The sequence below is a fragment of the Gracilinanus agilis genome, chromosome 1 (genome assembly GCF_016433145.1).
Source record: "Gracilinanus agilis isolate LMUSP501 chromosome 1, AgileGrace, whole genome shotgun sequence".
Taxonomy (NCBI): domain Eukaryota; kingdom Metazoa; phylum Chordata; class Mammalia; order Didelphimorphia; family Didelphidae; genus Gracilinanus; species Gracilinanus agilis.
This window is the reverse complement of record NC_058130.1, coordinates 77,797,778-77,817,422: the sequence shown is the minus strand read 5'-3', so window position 1 is coordinate 77,817,422 and position 19,645 is coordinate 77,797,778. Positions and strand designations below refer to the sequence as shown.

The 19,645-nt window shown below is 37.1% G+C and overlaps 1 protein-coding gene across 1 annotated transcript in view; it reads left to right on the top strand.

Annotated features, from left to right (window-relative positions):
- Window positions 1-1,167: 1,167 nt before the first annotated feature.
- Window positions 1,168-19,645, top strand: part of IKZF1 (IKAROS family zinc finger 1) — a 124,536-nt gene continuing 106,058 nt past the window's right edge. The window contains exons 1-2 of the mRNA XM_044671580.1: window positions 1,168-1,321; window positions 18,327-18,380. Of these exons, the coding sequence (XP_044527515.1) occupies window positions 1,168-1,321; window positions 18,327-18,380 (208 nt within the window). The remainder of the gene's footprint in view (window positions 1,322-18,326; window positions 18,381-19,645) is intronic.

The following is a 19,645-nucleotide window of genomic DNA, read 5'->3' as shown; positions in this document are numbered from 1 at the left end:
CCTATTGAAGCACCTCGTCTGACCTCTCTAGGCAAAGCTCTCCTATTGGGACTTGTCTGTCTCCCACTTCATATCAATCAAAATGTACTTGTCCTGGCCCATCCTTTTGGAAGTTTCTTGTGTACTAGATTATATCTTCTTGATCTTTGCTAATTGACTTGTGAATGCTGATAATCTACCAACTATCATGATTGCATTTTCATAGGTGTTTCCAGAGTCAAAATGCCCCAATTCAATGGAGTGACAGATGGTGGGAATTTCAGGTACTGTGAGGGTTCTTCTAGGGGCTAGTGGGTCACTATGCTCCTCACATCCGACTATGTAACTGGCTGTCTGCATAACCTATTAATGAGTTCAGTCTTTCTGGGAGGCTTGGCTGTAAGTTGTGTACCAAGCTTAGGGAAAGGAAAGGGGGAAGGATCCCTCATTTCTACCTTAGTGGTGGGAGGGAAACAAGAAAAGTGATATTCCATTGGCTGTTAGGAATCTTCCATACACAGGTGGCTTTCACACACATTTTTCCACACCCCCACCTATGTAAGTCTCTTCTCATCATTTGAACCTTGAGGCCTCACAGCCAGAACTGAGAAGAAAAGAAATTCCAAGTGGCCCCTCTTTGGCTTGGGGGAAAATTCAGCATCTTGGATTGCTGCTAAAATATGGGAAATATCTAAAGACTGTACTAGTGTCTTCTTTCCAACTGTTACTTTTTTAGTAAACAGGTCCATGTGTGAGTGCACAAGCAAGTGGTGACATAAACTTTTCTCTCAAAAAAAATATTTCTATATATTAATATATCTGTATACGTATATACCTAGGCATACACCATCCAGCTGGTGTAAACACACAATAGCCATCCCGACTTTCCACGTGCGGGCACACACTCTCTTAGGAAAGTCCCCAAGTTGAGGATGCTGTGGGACCCCAAGGGTTAAGAACTGGGGCTCAGAGAATGCCCGTGCAATTTTCTAATGTCCAGGCCCATCGGTGCAGAAAGGGGTGTGCCGTCCTCTGACAGCATCACTGAGCCTGCTACCTCCAGGGCTGGCTGCTGCTGCTGCCGCCGCCGCCGCCGCCGCCGCAGCCTGCCTAGTCCTTAAATGAAGGCTGTGAGGTGCAGGATAGTAGCAGTGGCGAAATGCCTGGAGCTGGCCGCGGGCTGCAGTGATGTTGCATTGGAATGAGGAAGTGGAGTGGAGAGGGGAGGGACCGAGAGCGGAGCTGCCTCCTGCCGCAGCGGCTCTGCTGCGAGGTGGAGCAGCAGCACATGGAGCTGGAGAGGACTGGGAGAGCTGTCTTCTGCCAGCCCCGGCCAAAGCAGGTACCGTACACCGCTCAGCACCGCCGCCGCCGCCGCTGCCGCCGCCGCTTCCGGAGCCTCCCCCTCAGGCGGGCGCTCGGCGGCCAGGGTCAGTGCCACCAGCCGGTTCAGCATTCTCCTTCACAGAGCTCCGCTTTTACCATGTGTCATTAATTGGGTTTTCCCCTTCTTTCCTTCCTTCTTTCATTCCTTCCTTCCTTCCTTCCTTCTTTCATTCCTTCCTTCCTTCCTTCCTTTCTTTCTTTTTTTCCTTTTTGGTTTGATGGGGTGGGGAAAAAAACACCTGTTTGCGCGCTCGCGCTGCAGAAAAGTTTTCTTGTTATTGTTGTTGTTTTGTCCCTTACGAGTTTGGGGTCTAGCTTCGTTTTAGGGCACGACTAGGGTTCGGAGATGAAGGAGGGCGCGAGTGCGTGTGTTTGGGGGGACTGGTGGGGGTCGCCTGATGTATTCTGCAGCACATCATGATTTCTATTTTTGGAGACATTTGGAGGCTCTCTGCTTGGCCAGGGGGTGGTGAGTAAGGGGGTTGCCGGCGGGCGCTAGGAGAATTGCATAGAGAAATAAGAATAAAGGAAAGAGGAACGGTTTGCAACATGAAAGTTTGTAACTTTTTCAGAGAGCTACACCAAAGTGCGCTAGCTATTCACTTGAATTCCCTTGCATTTTCTGGACAAGTTTTGAGAGGCGTAATAGTCTTGAGGGGGAGGGGAAAGGTTTTCAGGATGGTCTTCCTTCTGCCTGGAGTTGAATCGACTTTTTTTTTGAAGGGTGCTCGCTGAAGTCTTGAGCCAGACACGCTACTCGATATGCAATCCAGTCCCAGCAAAGTGCGCAGGAAAGAGACAGAGAGAGAGATAAAGAGAAAAAAAAAAAAAAAAAAAAAAAAAAGGAGGGGGGTAGAAAAAGAAGAAGAAATAGGGAACAATGAGAGCTGAGCAATTTCAGGAAGTCATTGTGAAAGAAAGCTGGAAAGATTACAAAGTCTAAGTAAGCAGGTCATTATAACAAGTAAATATTGCCACTCCAGACAGTCCCTTTTATTCTACTTGCAGCTTTAGAGAAGTTTATCCCAAGCAGAAAAGAAACTTGGGCAGCACCCGGGACAGGCCAGGAAATAGAAAGAAATGGTTCTTGAAAGTTCCAAAAGTGAAGTCAGCCTTTAAGTAGTTAATTCATAGCCTCGGAAAAATAGAAGTAAAATAAAATGAATAAAATAAAGACATCTATGCGCAGTAAGGGGGGGAAATAACCTTGTCAGTCTCTTCTGGCGCTCCTAAGTTCTTTTAAGAAGAAGCTCAAGTCTAAGTTTCTCCATTCTCATTTATAGGGAAGGGGAAGGTACTTTTGTAGCTGGGGAAGAAAGTCTGGGATGAAAATATTAACTGATTGAATAGACCAATGTGTGCTGCAAAATGCGTGCGTTCCCATTTGTACCGGAGTTGTTTTTAGCTGAGATGCAGATGCTCCTGTAGCTGCAAGCTGCCAGTTGAAACACTGGGCTAGTCCTGAGCAGAGCGCAGTTAGCATAAAGAAAGTCGTGTCGGATCTAATTCTATATAAAGAAGTGCTTTTCTTTATAAAAAAAGAAAGGAAGGAAGGAAGGAAGGAAGGAAGGAAGGAAGGAAGGAAGGAAGGAAGGAAGAAAGAAAGAAAGAAAGAAAGAAAGAAAGAAAGAAAGAAAGAAAGAAAGAAAGAAAGAAAGAAAGAAAGAAAGAAAGAAAGAAAGAAAGAAATATAGATGGAGGACAAGAAAAATGAGTTTCCCATCTAGCTTGTCACTTATAAAAACTAGTTTCTTTTCTTAATTTTGAGAAGACATTTCAATTACCCTTTGAGATGATTACAGATGGACAGACTAAGTCCTGTAAAAGGCATGGATCAAAGTTTTTAAAAGTTACCTATGTATTTTCTCTTTGCCAATTGAAGATGAGCTACCATATATGTATATGCATGTATATGGCCATATATATGCATAGATATATAAATCATGTTATTCATATGTGTATGTATATATGCATAGAGAACAAAATGGACACTTTCAATATTATTTTGAAAATTTAAAAAATTTTAGTATCGTAACTGACTTGTAAGGAATCCTGTGTAGATGTGATTTTAATTCCAGTTTTTTGGATATACATTAGGATATTTGGATTATATGCAGGTAACAGTTTTTATGGGGACATGAGCAAGCATTGGTATCCAATAAAGAGGCTTTGCCAGCCCCATTTTCTTTTCTGTAACAGCTTACATTTGAGTGGCATTAAATGACTGTACTTGCTGCACACCATTTCTGCTTTGACCATCCTTACAATTACTTTTACCTTTTGCCAGTTAAGGTTCCATCTGAGCTGAGAAGCAAAAAAAAAACAACAAAACTTTCTCTCACTAGTTTAATAGACTTCTACTAAGAAAAAAGGATTGTTGAAGATATTTAATATATGAAAAATACATGGCAAATTTCCAGATGATCAATATTAGTGTTAAAGTTTTAATTCACATGTATCACCTCCCTCAAAAAAAAAAAAAAAGAAAATTTAAATAAATAAAACCCTGAGGCAAAGGTGCTCTTTCTTCCTGATTGTTGTGTCTTTATTAAATGAACTCAGAAATAAAGATAATAGTGTATACTTCCCATAGGAGAAATGGGGTAAATTGAAGAAAAAAATGAAATTCTTATATAGGAATTCTGCAATCTCCTAGAAGTGATAAAGCAGCAATTCCAGGTTGTTGTTTTTTTTAGCAGTATTATTTATTCCACTCAGCTTTTAACATTAAGTGATTTGTGACATAATACCAAGAACAGAGATCAATTAGGTAATATTTTGGCATCATTAAAACCTTATATTTGAACAAAGAATGAATTTTTCACACATATTATGGATATATAAGATGACTTGCAGTGGTGTATCAAATATATTTCAAAGGAACACATATAACCCCTTTTTTGATAAAAATGCAAATTATGGGTTTCAAATCTGATAATTTTATGTGAAATCTACTAAGTTTTAACATTTCATGTCAGTCGGATGCTCTTCTATTGTTCGTTCACTCTTGTTCCAAGGTGATGGTTGAAGCATATGGGGAAAGGACAATTTGGAAACTTTACTGCTTGTTTTATAGCTGACCAGAAGTGCAATCGTCAACTGCCCCTAATATCTGATGAATATAATGATTCATATCTCCAAATCTGAAGAGTTCTAGAATAATTCTTGTCCAAGATTAACAGTTAACATTTCACAGGATGGAATCATTAAGTTCACTACAGAAGGTACCAAGGATTAAATTTGACCCTTTGAGAAATTTCTTGAGAAGATGTTCTAAACCAAGGCTGGTCTAACCAAGCATTTAAGTCTTCTAAAAATCAAGACTAACATTTGTGATTTGATTGAAAAGAGGCTTAAAAATCCAACATTTCTTCTGAATAGAGAAGCTTTTTTCACTAATTCAATACCAAAACAATTCAGTTTTACTTTATGCATTAAAGATTTTATTACCATGAAATTTAAAATTTTTTTGGATTGAATTAAATTTTTTTTCTTGATTTTGATGGGGTATTTGTCACATCACCTCCCTAATGTAAATAATGCCATATTATTTTTTAAATGTCAGTTGAATAAAAGGGGATAATACTGAGATTAGTTTGTTAAACAGGCTTTTAACCCAGAACTGTTCTACTTGTCAAGTGTGGGGGAAATATTGTGTGTTCATCAGTAAAATAATGGTGCTTTTTTGCCAAGACTCCCAAGAACAACATAGTTTTAAATAGAATTCCTAAGTTTTTTTGTTGCAAAAATTCTAAATGAAGTTGATGCAATTTTACCCAATTCACAAAGGATCCACACTAAGTCACTTTTAGGCCCACTTTGTTAAGGCACATTTCCTCTGAAAGAGAAAAATGAAAGGATTTTTTTTAGAATTCTACCCCGTTTCTAGTACATCGTTGAAGAGATTTGTATCATACACCTGTTCTGGGACGATATAACTAACTATTCTTTAGAATGTACATAAAACTTTATATTCTCAGAGTAGTTTTATAGTCACTTAAACACTGGTTGTTATTTTTGTAATATGATGTCTATCTGATCATACTATTTTACAGCTACAAAATTGAGGCACAGATAGTCCAAGCAAAGGGGTTAATAACCATCAGGTTAATTTGTTTTTAAATTTTTGGAATTAAAACTCAGATTTGTTGGTAGGTTACAGAGAAAAATTGAAAAAAATTTTAGGATCTCATCTTCAGGAAAATAGAAATTGACAATAATCAAACTTTTTATTGGGGTCTCTAATCTATAGTATTTCTAAATGATGGCAAAAGATAGGTAATGACATATTTGTAAAAGCTAAAAAAGGTGCAACCAGGACATCTAAATAAAAATTGAGATCCCTGCCATTGGTTAAGATTGTCAAAACATTGGCTTTGCAATTTTGTTGAGTGACTCAATTTTGTTGTTATTCGTGTGTGTGTGTGTGTGTGTGTGTGTGTGTGTGATTATTCTTCTATTTGATAAATTTAGGAAAAAAACCATCTTGTGACTCCTCTTCAAAAATCAATCACTTTGAACCTTAGTTCACTCTCCTGTAAAAGGAGAATAACAGTTTCTGGTGCAATAGACTCAGATCTCTAGACTTTCAGTGTGCCATGCCATTCTTTATATTTTACATAATACTTGAAACTTGTTATCTTTTGATCTGGAAAATATTCAGCACAGGAAATTTGAAATACTTGAAATGAAATGTTGTTTATTACAAGTGAAATGCATGGGGGGAATGAATCTAAAGTGAGATTTAAGGAAACAGATGGGCAAATCCTTTTTCATTGTGTCTTCTAAATAGCACCTATGGAAGGAGGGAACTTGGGTACAGGTAGGTGTCTATAGCCAGCTATGAAAATAACTACTTCTTAGTCTACTTTTTTTTAAAACTGTCTTAAATGGGTAGCAACCTCTCTATGGGTCATATCAACGAAAGGATGTCATGAATCACCTCTTGGAAAAGTTGAGAAAACGAGACCTGAAATTTTTCCATTTTATCCATGCATGGTCTTTGGTGGTGGTGTTTACCATCATTTCCAAATTTTGCTTTTGCCCCTGAAGCTTCCTGATTGATGCAAATACTTGGTTCTCAGATCCAGTGAATCAGACTCTAAATCGTTTTTTTGAACCCATTGTGGCTAGGGGATAAAAGGAAGGGTCTCTTGTCTCATCGGTATTCCCCAAAGGAGTCAATTTTTTCTTCATGCCTTTTTTATAAGTACAAGCTATTGCTGTATGGCAAATTGGTCCACACTCTTCTTTACTACAGACATCAGTGGAAACTTGAGGAGGTGTCTCTGGCAGGTGGTATTTGATGCTGTTCACCTCTCTGAGATATGTTAGTCATGAGTTTGAATGTGCATCTTATGGTCTATCTCCATTTCCAAATCTTTGAAGATCTGAAGTCATGAGAGAAAGACAGTTTACCCTGAACTCTGTTAGGTGCACATTTCACTGGTGAGTGCGGCACTGTTTCTTTGCTATGGTAAATACTCCTTTTCTTTTTTTTTTTTTCTTGGTATAACATTCTAGGAATGGGGTCGCTTCACTCACAGAGTGTCTTCATTTGCACATGTCTGCCTCGTGTCAGTAGATTCAATTTTGTAGAGGAGTAGCTTTAGCATGATGGAGTATATCATTATATTTCGTTTTCGCCTGGTGCCTTCTGGTTGTCCCCTCGCCCCACCTTCTGATACCTAATGGAGAGGTGGCCACAGGTTTGCAGAGTTGCAGAGTTTAATGAATTGCCAAAGTGAGGCCCTCATTAGGGAAATGTCCATTCTTCATTGTTCCTCATTCAAGTGTGCAAAGGTTCATTTTTCTTTAGGGATCCATTCACTTTCTAACAGGAAATCTGACTGTTTGTAGTCTCCTTTTTTTTATGAAAGTCAGCTCAAATCATAATACATAATCACAATCCTAAATGTGGGAAATCAGTCACTTATACAAGCATAATGTGGCACAAGATCTAAAGAAATTCCATTTTTTTTCTGGTTGTCCTTGCTACTTTTATAGTGAATATTTGGGCAACTAAGAACTCAATAAAATGAAATAAAATCCTTGTAGAATTGATATGTATCTGATTGGTACTATTTAGAGGACTCAGTGTGGAGATTTGGATTTAGGGCATGTACTCAGAGTTTGAGATGCTGGGGGGAAAAACTGATCTTTTCTATCACAGCAGTGTTTTATCTGAATTTTGATTTAATTTGGTAAATTTTGTTTGTTTGGTTAATACTTGCAATTAAGCTAGCTTTTCAGAAGGCAAAACTGAAGAGTAAAAACTGAGTAGAAAACATACCACTTCTTGGAACTTAATGGAAAAATGTTGAATTCAGAAATCTTTAGAAGAAATGAAAATGAGGAATTGATCTTTCTTAAACTTACTTCTGAAGCACTCTAAAATTCCCTCCAGTGCTTTTAATGGAAACTAGAGAGAGACAGCCGTCCCCTAGTGTGATTCCCTACTTTTAGACTAAACAAGTGACCTTTTCCTTGGTATTCGTGGTGAGTTCAGTGATGGGGAGGAAATTAAAGTGGAATTAAAAGAGTCTCAAAGTAGAAACATATTGATAAAAATTGTGAAATCCACTTTTTATAATAATAAAGTTAATCATCCCTGGCTTGTTGAGAGATTGAACACTTAATTACTATTTTCTTATTAAACTGGTTTGGAAATTTCTGGTACTTTTCTTTAAGTGCTTCCCCCATTCAATATGGGGTTGTATAACATGATGTTTACCTGAGTCAAATGTGATTTGATCACACTTATTAACAAAGCATAGCATTTTTTTATAAAAGAAAATTTGTTTTGCTATGGTAGAGAAATTGAAAATCTAACATTGCAAATTACTAAATTAAAATTATTTAATGGATATAAAGTAATCCTTTTGTAGGACTGGGACAAAAAGGTGCTTTCTTAGTGTGTGCTCTTAGATGGAAAAAAGAGAGAATTCTGGTGGATAAAGGAAAAGGTCCCAGTCATTCCAGCCATAACTGGAACCTAGCCCCTCTGGGAACCTATATAGTCAGTTTTATTAAGCAGCAGGATCCTAACTGGTCAAACCTGATAGATTTTATTTCCAACCAAGTCTGCAGTCTCTTCATCTCTAACTTCTATATGAACTTAAAGGCAGCGTTGAACAGCTTCTTGAGCTCAGTCTTGTTGGAAATTGTAGTACGAATAAAGACTATTATACGGAGTTCTTCTGGTGTGTCTTTGAAATATTCCAACTGGTTAGTGATTTCCCCATAATGTTGAATGAAGTAGGGATTTGAAATTAGATGGCTGACTTGAGCATTGTAAACACCCAAGACCCACAGTGGACACCTTTTGTCTGACTAATTTAGGTTGCTTGATTTCAAGGCATCTAGTTGGCACGATGAATAGTGCTCAACCTGAAATCACTAACACATCCAGGCTCAGACACTTATTAGCTCTATGACCTTGGTCAAGTCCTTAAATGTTTTGCTCAGTTTCCAAAGATGTAAAAGAAGAATAACAATAGCACCTACCTCCTAAGGGGGTTAAGGATAAAATTACAATAAGATTTATAAAATGTTTGGCAGAACTTAAAATGCTATATAAATGCTAGTTATTATTATGAGAAGAGTTACAGTAACCCTTTAGTTGTCAAATCTTTACTTCTTTAAAGACATAATTTAAGATTCCCTTCATTTCGTATAGAACCTTCCAGAGTTGAGGAGAACAGGGTGAATTATTAGTATCCCACTATTAGAATGTGATCGAAGTAATACAATTGTGTAGCAGCAGTTCACAGGATAGAAATATCTCTTACAAAACAAACCAGCCAGGTAGTACAGTGAACAGGGTGCCAGACCTGGAGTTGGTAGGACCTGGGTTCAAATTTGGTCTCAGATACATCCTAGCTGTTTGATCCTGGGCAAGTCATTTAACCTCATTGACTAACCCTTGCCATTTTTCTGTCTTATAATCATACTAAGAAAGGTGAGTTTGAAAAAAGAAAGAAACAAGGATGTCATTAGTCCAGATTTTTCCTGTTGCTATTAAATATAAAAGGTAGTCAGTTATAAATGTGTAGTTCATGTAAAAAGTATTTAGCTCAACAACCAGTATGCCTAGGTAGCACTTTGATGTAATACAGTATAGCTTTCCTACCTCCCAACTCTCATTGTCTGGTCCATGACTTCCAGTCTTCCATTAGTATCAAATGTATTTTGGATATATGTTTCAAGTTGCTTATACATTTACCTCTTCTGTTACAATCAGCTTTATGTAGTTTTTACCAATGGAAGGAAGAATGATATAACTGCAGAGTACAAAGTCTTTTTCTCTAACTTTAGACTTCTTTCAGATTCACATGCATTTAGGATATAGGAAGTCATCCCAATTAAGTCTAGTTCAGATCATCTAATGTTAAAGCAACTTGGCATTTAGCTGGGAAGCGAGGAGGACAGATCAGAAGCTTTCCAGATAGCTGGAAAGTAGAAAATACCTTGTAGTGTTTGTAGTAGAAAGTGCAAAGGACTAGGGTTCAGGAAGCCTGGGTTCTAGTCCCAACTATGCCCCTAACTGTGAAAACTTTGGAGAAAACTCAACCTCTCTCACTTTTTAGTTTATAAAATGAAGGTTTAGCTCTCAAAAAAATCTTTTCCAGTTATGGAGTCTGTTTATTGTGTTTATGAATTTATAATGTTGTTGTCCCAAGGTCTGTTGTATTTGGCTTGGTTTTTCATAGTTATGTCTTAGGGGAGATGAGAAACTGCACTTTATTTAAGTAGATAGCCAGCCTTGGTATCAGGAAGCCCTAGATCGAAGTCCTGTCTCTAATATATGCTGTTGTGTATATCATATAAATATATACAACATATTATATTGTATATGATATTAAATATATGTACATATATGCAATATATATAGTTGTGTTATCTTGAGCAAGCTACTTAACTTCTTGGTGCACCTCTCATAAGAATATAAGGGAAAAAAATCTGCAGATCTTTATAGAGAGTTTCCATACCTGGAAGTCTCCACTGATGAAATCATTGATTTGGACTCCTTTCCTCCACAAAGATTGTGGAAAACATGAACTGTATATAATACCGAAATGAGTTGTGGGACTCAGTTCTATTTCATGTCTTACCACTAGTTGTAAACTAGAGATCAGGAACAATTTCCATCTGTATTATATAAATCTTAAGCTTTTGACTACAATGGATTCATTGGAAACTCAGTAATTATCAATAACAAAAAATGCTTGCTTGTGTGCAGATTTTTAAGTAAATGAATGCATTTATGTATGAAATGTCCCCTTTCCTAGAATTGATTTTTTAAATAATGCTTACAGCTATATGTAAGAATTGATCATGTCCATATAAACCAGTAAATTTTTAAAACTTTTCAGAGACATCTTAAAAAAATCTTAGAGCCTATGAAGGGATCTCTTTATAATGAACAATTTCATTGTGTTTTCTGAACCTGTGTGCATTTTTTATTTTGTAGTTTCCAGTGTCATGTGAAATCTCTTTATCATATGAAATCTGATCATATGAAAAAATGATGTATTGTATTCTTGGTGCTAGCATATTACTTTGTTGGGCACAAATCCTTTATGAATGTTGTTTGGGTATCTCTTTTAAATAAGAGTCTTGGAAATCATGTATCCAGGGAGTGCTTCTTGTTATCTGTCATACAGGTAGCCAGATGCATGTAATCTCTCTACTTTTTGGTTATCTTACATACATCATTACTTATTTGCCAAGAAAGTGTATGAAAGGGCTTACTCTAAGTCTGTATCGCTCCTCCTGGAAGATCTGGCTTTCTTTTCTTGTAGTATGTATAACTCTTGTGCCTGTGTATAGTTCCTTTTAAATTCAGTAGGAAAATAGGAAAAAATAATTTCTACCTCGATTAAATTGATAGTCAGAATGGTAGAAAACTAATATGAATTTGGGAAATTACTAGGGATGTGTCGATATTTATTGTTGAGTGAAGGAATACTAAAATTAAAATATCCCAAGTGACTTATGTTACCTAGAAAAATTTGGAGGAAGTACTATATAGAACCATTAAAAATAACTGACGTTTTAATACAATTTTTTTCATTTGCAAAGTGCTTTGAATCTAGTAATCCAATTTATCCCCACCACAAACTGGTAAAGTAATTCATTTATGGTTATTGCCATATTCTAGAGGAGAAACTGAGGCACAGTCATGTTTAGTGACTTGCTGGTATTCCTGAAGCTAGTGTGAGATATAGAAATTTCATACCAGATCATACTGACTTGATTCATTGACTACTCTTTGTAATACTGTGATATTCACCATCCCACTGGAGCCATTTTGTAAAGATTTCTAATGTTATTGTTTCTTTTCTGGAAACTTCAATCTATGAGTCAGCTCTCTCTGGTTCACTTTTAAAGAGACCATAATCTGGTTGTTATCAAACTCTTCCTTACCAAATAGTCATTTAAACAATGGCCTTGAGCCATACTTCCAGAAAGTTTTAGCTATTCCTTCTAGTCCTTTAACATAGCATTTGACACTTATGGAATTTTTTTAAACCCTTAACTTCTGTGTATTGGCTTCTTGGTGGAAGAGTGGTAAGGGTTGGCAATGGGGGTCAAGTGACTTGCCCAGGGTCACACAGCTGGGAAGTGTCTGAGGTCAGATTTGAACCTAGGACCTCCCGCCTCTAGGCCTGACTCTCAATCCCCTGAGCTACCCAGCTGCCCCCTTATGGAATTTTTTAAAGCCAATGCAAGAAGCATCTTTGTGGCTCAGTGGATTGAAACCCAGGCCTAGAGATGGGAGGTCCTGGATTCGAATTTGACCTCAGACACTTCCTGGCTGCGCAGCCCTGGACAAGTCCCTTAACCCTCATTGCCTAGCCTTTACCACTCTTCTGCCTTGGAACCAAAACACAACATTGATTCTAAGATGGAAGGTGAGAGTTTTTTTTTAAGCCAATGCACAATTATATGTTTAAATTATATGGCCTCCAGAAGAAAGCCAAGTGGTAAATTGTACTCTCAGAATAACCCGTTTCCACGTTTCAGTTCTTCATTTCAAAGTGAAAAGAAAATCTGACTAAAAAAAGAGAATTCCTTACTTTTCAGTTCAATCCTTGTTTTCCATGGCTTTTCCTACTAGTTAGTAATGCTTTGAAAAATAAGAGTAAAAATGTGAAGACCAGGAACTATCTGAAAATTCAAAAGAATCTGAAATGAAACAGAAGGACTACATGATTTTGTGTGTTCCAAGAATTTTTTGACCAAATTGTCATGAAAATGGATATGGATTTCTTTTCAAGATACCATGAGTAGGCACAGTGCCTTACTTTCTTTCAGAAATACAGAATAATCCAGTGTTGTGGGAGATCTGTGGAAAGAAAATTCACCACTAGCATAAAGAAGGAAAAACTTGCTTAGCTACAAAAATGAGATTTTATTGAAGAAGCCTGCGTCCGAAGATACTCTAAAGTAGACTATGATGTTACTGTTGTTATCTGCATCTTCCAAAAGACCCTAACGGAACAGAGGATTGGAAATTTTCCCAAACTCCATTCAAATGCATCGTGTTATGTCAAAGAAGAATATCAATTAGTAGACTCTCAAAAGAATTATGAAAATAAATAACATATAAATGCATAGTACATAAAGATTTGCAAAGACTTTAGATAAGTTTTCTTTATTTGACTCCCTACAACAACCCTGTAAATCCTGTAGTACAGGATGATTAACACTATTTTCTATAGTGTTCCATAGTTTTCTATAGCAACTATTTTCCATAGAGTTCCAGAATTTTCCATAGGAAAACTCAGGAGAAATATCTTTTCCAGGGTAAATGCGTGGTAGGATTTGAACTTAGTTCTTTCCAATTCCCAAGGCATTGTGTCCTGCACACCAGGTCTCAAGTATCCAGCTCCAATTGGGATTACATCCTGTATTCCCAAGCAATTCCCAACAATGAATGAAATTAATTATAAACGATCTCTGTCTGTTATTAAAACAAACTGAGCTGAACCTCCACTAGACAATAATTGATTGAGCGTTTTTATGGTGTATTGAACATCATAGTGCTACATTTTAGTTGAGTTCGTTTTAACAAACACTAAACTTACTATGTGCGAAGCATTTTTTCCTAGAGTTATCAATCATTAGATTGTGATCACTTTTAGGGTAGGGATTTTCTTTGGCCTGTTTTTTGTATACTCAGTCAACGCTTAGCACAGGACCTGGCACATAGTAGGTACTTAATAAATGTTTATTGATTTATTAACTGAGGAAAATGAAACAAGAAATACACAGCCTTCAGGGAGTGAATGCTCTCAAAGAGTATTAAGTTAAATATAGAGATAATGGGTAAAAATTATAATATAAAAATGAGAGATTGGATCATAAGATTGAGAGTTAAGGAGAGATCACTTGTAGCTGTGTTTTGAGGGTAGGGTGGTGATTAGAGAAGGCTTCTTGAAAGTACCTGCAAAAAAGGACTTGAAAGAAGAGAAAGCTATTTAACATGAGAAGATAGAGACAGAAAACATTTTGGGCATGGAGGACGGTGGACTTAGGGACTGGGCAACAAAACAGGACATCAAGTGCATTTCTTTTTTAAAATATCCCATAATTCAAACTGTTTGATTAATGCTTTGTTAAACTGTTAAAAAATAATTTATTTTCATTTCAAAGTGAATATTTTTAATAGAATTACATGAGGAAAATAACATTTCATGGATGAGGAAGAGAGTAAGCAGAAGTCTCGGGAAAGTAGTGAGAAACATTGCCCTGTGTTCCAGTTTCAGCTTCTGACAGTGCCAGGCTCCACACTAGGGAAATTCTCAGTCCCACAAATGTGCGTATATTGGACCAAGCTCTATTTTGACGATAGCAGAATTGGGCTAGCCTAACCTAGCAAGGTGTTTCAGGGAAATGCAGTTTCAACCAGTTCGCACGCTCACTACCAACGGAAGTTTCTTTGGTCTGTTTTGAGCTCCTTGAGAGAAGTGACTATTAGTTTGTTGTTGTTGTTTTTGTTTTTTTGCCATTCTTATATCCCCAATATTTGACATACTACCTAGCAAATAGCTGAGTAAATACTATTTGACTGACTGATGCTTTCAAAGAGATGAAAGGAACATAAGGAAAAATTGTCCAGACTTTGATCTTGGAAACAAAAACTAGTCAGGGATATTGGATATTCCTAGCTCTCTGCATTTCTCTTAGTTCTATAAGATATAGAGAAGTGGGGGAGAATATTTCAGAACACTTACTGAATTTAAAAACAGCTCTGAATAGGAAGGGAGCTAGAATGGGAGTGTGAGATTCCTGGGTGCCCAATATTAAAGGCCACTATACTTATTTTGGGTCTCTCTCTCTTTTCATGTCTCAGTTGTTTGTATTTATGTTTCTTCCTGTCTCTCCATTGTTCTTCCTCTTCCCTCTTCTTCCCCTAGTCTTTTAGTTTACTGAATAAAATTAAATATCCCTGAAGTGTAGAGTCCTTTCTACTATAAACATTTGATTAGTAAGATAATTTTACTCTGTGTTGATCTAAAGAAAGCAGCCAAAATTGACAGGATATACACATGCATTTGTCTTCTACTGACACTTTCTAAACTGAATCTATTTCTTGTTTATAATAGGAATTACTGCTTACTCTTTAAAAGTAATAAAGTGATTCATGGCTCCCCCACTGAACTGTAAACTCCCAGAGGGCAGGGACTCTTTCTGCCTTTCTTTGTACCTCCAGTGCCTACCCCATTGTAAGCTTTTAAATAAGTATTGACTAAAAATATCTGAGGAAAGTACTTCATATTATAATTTATGACTTTTTCCATGAATTTATTGTGATCATTCAGATCATTTTGTTAAAATTTTCCATAGAAAATAAAAAAATTGAAAGGTCTTTTTCATTCTGTTAGTTTCTTGAAATAGTATTTTCCTTTAAATCCTGATGTGGATTTTTAGCAGAATTATGTGGACTTAGACTTGGAGTTTCTCTTTAATATTCTGTAGTCATTGTTAGCTTCTCCTACTATACAATATCCAGTAAACTGTAGGTCTTTTTCAGAGTACCCAAGATAGTGCCTAAACACAGCCAGAAAGTGTTGAGGAAATGTTTGTCAAAAAATCAACCAATTGTTCATAGTCTCACAGTATGAGAACTCTCCGTTACACAGTTCCTTCCCCACTGAAGACTTCTTTCACTATCTTCGCCCAATGAAAACACCAAAATAACTGCTTTTTCAGCAAAAAATAAATAAAACATGCAAATTTGGGGAAAACTTAGGGGAAATGAAAATTTACTTCCATGTGACATCAGACTGATCTGGATTCAAGTTGAGTTGACATGAGGAAACAATGGATTGATTTCCCAGAGACAAGTTTATCAGCAATAAGATACTTTTGGTGGTTGGATTTTAGCAAGGAAACAGAAGCCAAATAGAACATGACTTTATGTGCAGTATAAGTGCAGTATTTATTAACAGAATATAATAACCATGAATTAACATAATATAACTATAGTAGTGGCCCACTATTGAGGACCTCTAGGCGTTTTTTTTAATAGCAGTTATGTTTTTCCATGGTTCCCCTCCACGTTCTTTACCTAACATCCCATAATCAATGACTTGTATTTGTAAGACAGATAATGCCCAACTGGAATAGAACAGAGCAATATTCACTATATTTACTCTTGCTCCTACCCAAGCACCCCAACTTTACCTCATCCAATGGACTTAAGAGTTCAACTAAGCCTTATTTTTAGAAATAAAAGACAAAAGCTCCAATGTGTTGAAAGTGTGTATTTAAGACCTTATGTGTTGAATTGGAAGTTTGTGGCTAGTGCTGTGTAGGTACTTGATAAATTGAGAAATATAATTGATGCTTCTTGAAATAAAGGAGACATTTACTAGAGCTTTAAGGATTTTTTTTGGAGGGGATAATGGAGTGGAGGGTATGGCGAGTGGATGTGACTTGTCCTGCAACATTGCAGCAATTAAGCTGGTGATATTCTGAGATCAAATGATAATATATTACAATAAAATTGTGCTTTGCAAAAATAGCTTTTCCTTCAGAGCAGGAAAGAGCTCTGAACTCCTCAGGGAAAGCATGTTAGCGCTACATAGAAGCTTCAGATGAAGAGTTTTCTGTTTTATTTTAATCTACAACTTTATAATTATTCACTCTGGTATTGAGAGAAGCATTTTTTTTCAAAAAGGAGAGCTCCTTAAGACTTTTAGAACATTGCTTTTATGTAATTATACCACGAGCTTTGTTCTTCTCTGTTGCCTTTAGTGAGTTGGCTCAGTCGATTTGAGTATTGTGATCATGAAACCAAGGTCATGGGTTTGATACTACTTAATGTCTGTCCATAAGAGGCATTTAGCTTTGCTCTGTTCCATGGTTGCAAATTTGTAGGTGTACACAGAGTATGAGCCTGGGTATGCTGGCCTACTTGAAAGCAAGCATTAACGTTGCCTTTTTTCCCCACACCTGGCTCAGGTTCTATGTACATCTGAGGTTGTACGACTTCTACAGATCACATCGTTTTCCTTAGGTTGGACTTAAAGAGAAAGTGAGGATGGATAATTCAGTGGGTGCAAATACAACACCACTATAGACAACAATATTACTTGGAACAAGTGCCCTACCTCTTCTGAATAAATAAGGAACAACAAATTTTTTTCTCCCATAAACCACTCAACAAATATTTATTGGTCTGCTATGTATATATCCTTTACTACCCTAGGTAATATGGCAGATATAAAAGATGGGAAGCATTTTGTGCCTTCCTAATTGGAAGAGGATTAGACCAACCAGAACATCCACCAGTTTAAAATTATTTTCTGAGAATAGGCCACTGTCCTTAAATCTAATCATCTGTGTTAAAGAAACAAGTGACTAAAGACCAAGTCAATTCAAACCCAACAGCTAGACTGAGTGTGTATTGGTAAGAGAATATTTCTCCTCAAAGGTTACTTGGGTTGTCAACAAAGCATGAGATTTCGCTGAGGTTGTCTTCTTCTGGTTATATGTTTATTATCCAAGGAGGTACCAACAGATGCCTTCTACCATAGTACGGGAGACCTTCAACTTGTAAGTCAGGACTCTGTGTGAAAACTTTTATTTCTGCCCCACTGACCCTTAGTATTTCTCTCCCTGGTGTTTATGGTGACTTGAATCTCCATCTATGGAGCATTAAGTGTTGCAACAGAGGGATAGAAGCTTCCCAATATTTGTCATCCATCCGAGGAGCCAGCCATCTGTTAGCAAAACAGGAAGACTTGGGTTCCTTTTCTCTCCTGGGTTTGTTTCGCTATTTTAGGGAGCTTCACTTCTCCCTACATAGAAGAGCTGGTGGGGTCTGAAGCAAGACTCCTGAAAGAGTGAGGGACAAAGACTGAAGCTGCTATTTTTTTGCCCATCTGCCACGGCTTGAGGTGTATTCATTATTAATGGAGGTAGTGCAGTTGCTGCTCAGATATGCAGCCCTGCCTGCGTAAATGAGACATTCTTCAGCAAATTGCTTCGTTTTTTGATTGCTGATTGTACGCGTGTCACCAAGCTGACTCAAGGTTCATCGATGCATGCTCAGTAAATTAGAAAGAACATAACTATGGATCAGCCAAGAGAATGAATTCTGTGCCTACAATGACCCAGGGCCATTTAATTTTCTGCTTAATTTTGTTGCAGTCAGTTTGCATTTTGGGTTATTATGCAGTAGGAAATTAACAATAAATAACAAATTTGGTCCTCCTGTGCTTGTAATGATATTTTTATAAATCTTTGTAATGCTGTTTTTAAAAGGATCAAGGTCTGTGCCAGTCTGATACCCCAGCAAGTATGTGAAGAGGGAAATAAAGAGGAAAATACATTATTCCTGCCAGATAACCTTGTTGTTAAATAGCTAAGATTTTCATTCTTTCTCTTTCTTTCTTCTTTTTTTTTGTATTTTGCTTTAACTTAAAATCTCTTTCTCTCTTTCTCAGATAACCTGAGGAAAATGGAAACTGATGAAGCTCAAGACATGTCCCAAGTTTCAGGTGAGATCCGTATAAAGACGCAGATATGTGGGAAGCCATTAGTTCTGGTCAGTCAGTGAGTTACCACAACCCTAATTATAATGCTTATTTAGGAATAGGACACAACCTGCAAAGAATTAAAGTCAGACAGAACTGCCACTTGGCATCAGTCTAGAAGAATTTATTAGGTACCTACTATGTATCAGCCATATAGGCTCCGAGGATGAAAGAACAAAGAATGAAACAATCCTTATTTGTAGCGGGCACAATTATTCTAGTTTGAGAAAAGTTAACAGATAAAGAACTGTGATGAAAATTAGTTCTTTTGTGAAATCTGGAACTAACGGGGAGTGGGAAATACATGTTTTTTTTTTATTCTTATAAAGAAATAATCTAATTGTCACATACTGATCTTAGGACAAAGAAACACCAAGTCAGAATAATAGTAGTTTTAAAAACATCATAGAAAGGGTAAAATTCTGGATGGACGTCAAAAAGTTGTAGAGTAGAAATTGTTCTTTGTTTGGAAGACTCCCATTGCATCATTCTGAGCCATCTGTGGAAAAGGTTCATCTCTTGCTTGGACACTCCAGAGCTGGAGAAATGAGTAATCCAATGATTAGGGCTTTAGAGAATTCACTGTCTCTAACTGGATTCCTCCAGGCTCCCAGAGGGCTTCAGAGAGACAGAAGGAAGTCATCTTAGCAGAACCCACAAAATGAGACTAGCTGAGATGCACCCAGTATCTAACAAGCTCTGCAATCAGAGGACCCATCTGTTTGTCCATTCCTTTCCAGAGGGGCCTAGATGTGTCAGCAGTGGTGGCTTCAACTGACTTTGGTTTTTCAGTTTTTAGCATTTGAGAATGGGCTGCCTTACCTCAGTCAAATTAGAGTCAATCACAGAAGACTGGCCCCTGTCAGTGAATGGCTTATAACTGTCATCTGTGGTTTGGCTATCAGGCTCCAATTTTTATAGTAATTGTTTTGTTTAACTATGATATTTTGAGTTAGCCTCGTCACCATAATATAAAATATCTTCATAAATATGGCTTAAGCCTGACTAATGGAGGCTGTCCTTTTTAAGAACTCTATTTTTTAAAAAGGGCTTTCAGAATGTTACAGAAACACACTCTGAATACACCAGACTAGATTTGCTGATGTGAACACATACTTTCCTCCTTAGTTGGGCTACAGATGTCTCGGGGATATCTTTCATGTCCAAAGGACTGGACTACCTTGCCCTAGAAAGGGAAAAGAGTCAAACTGAAAGTTTATCTGTTCCCA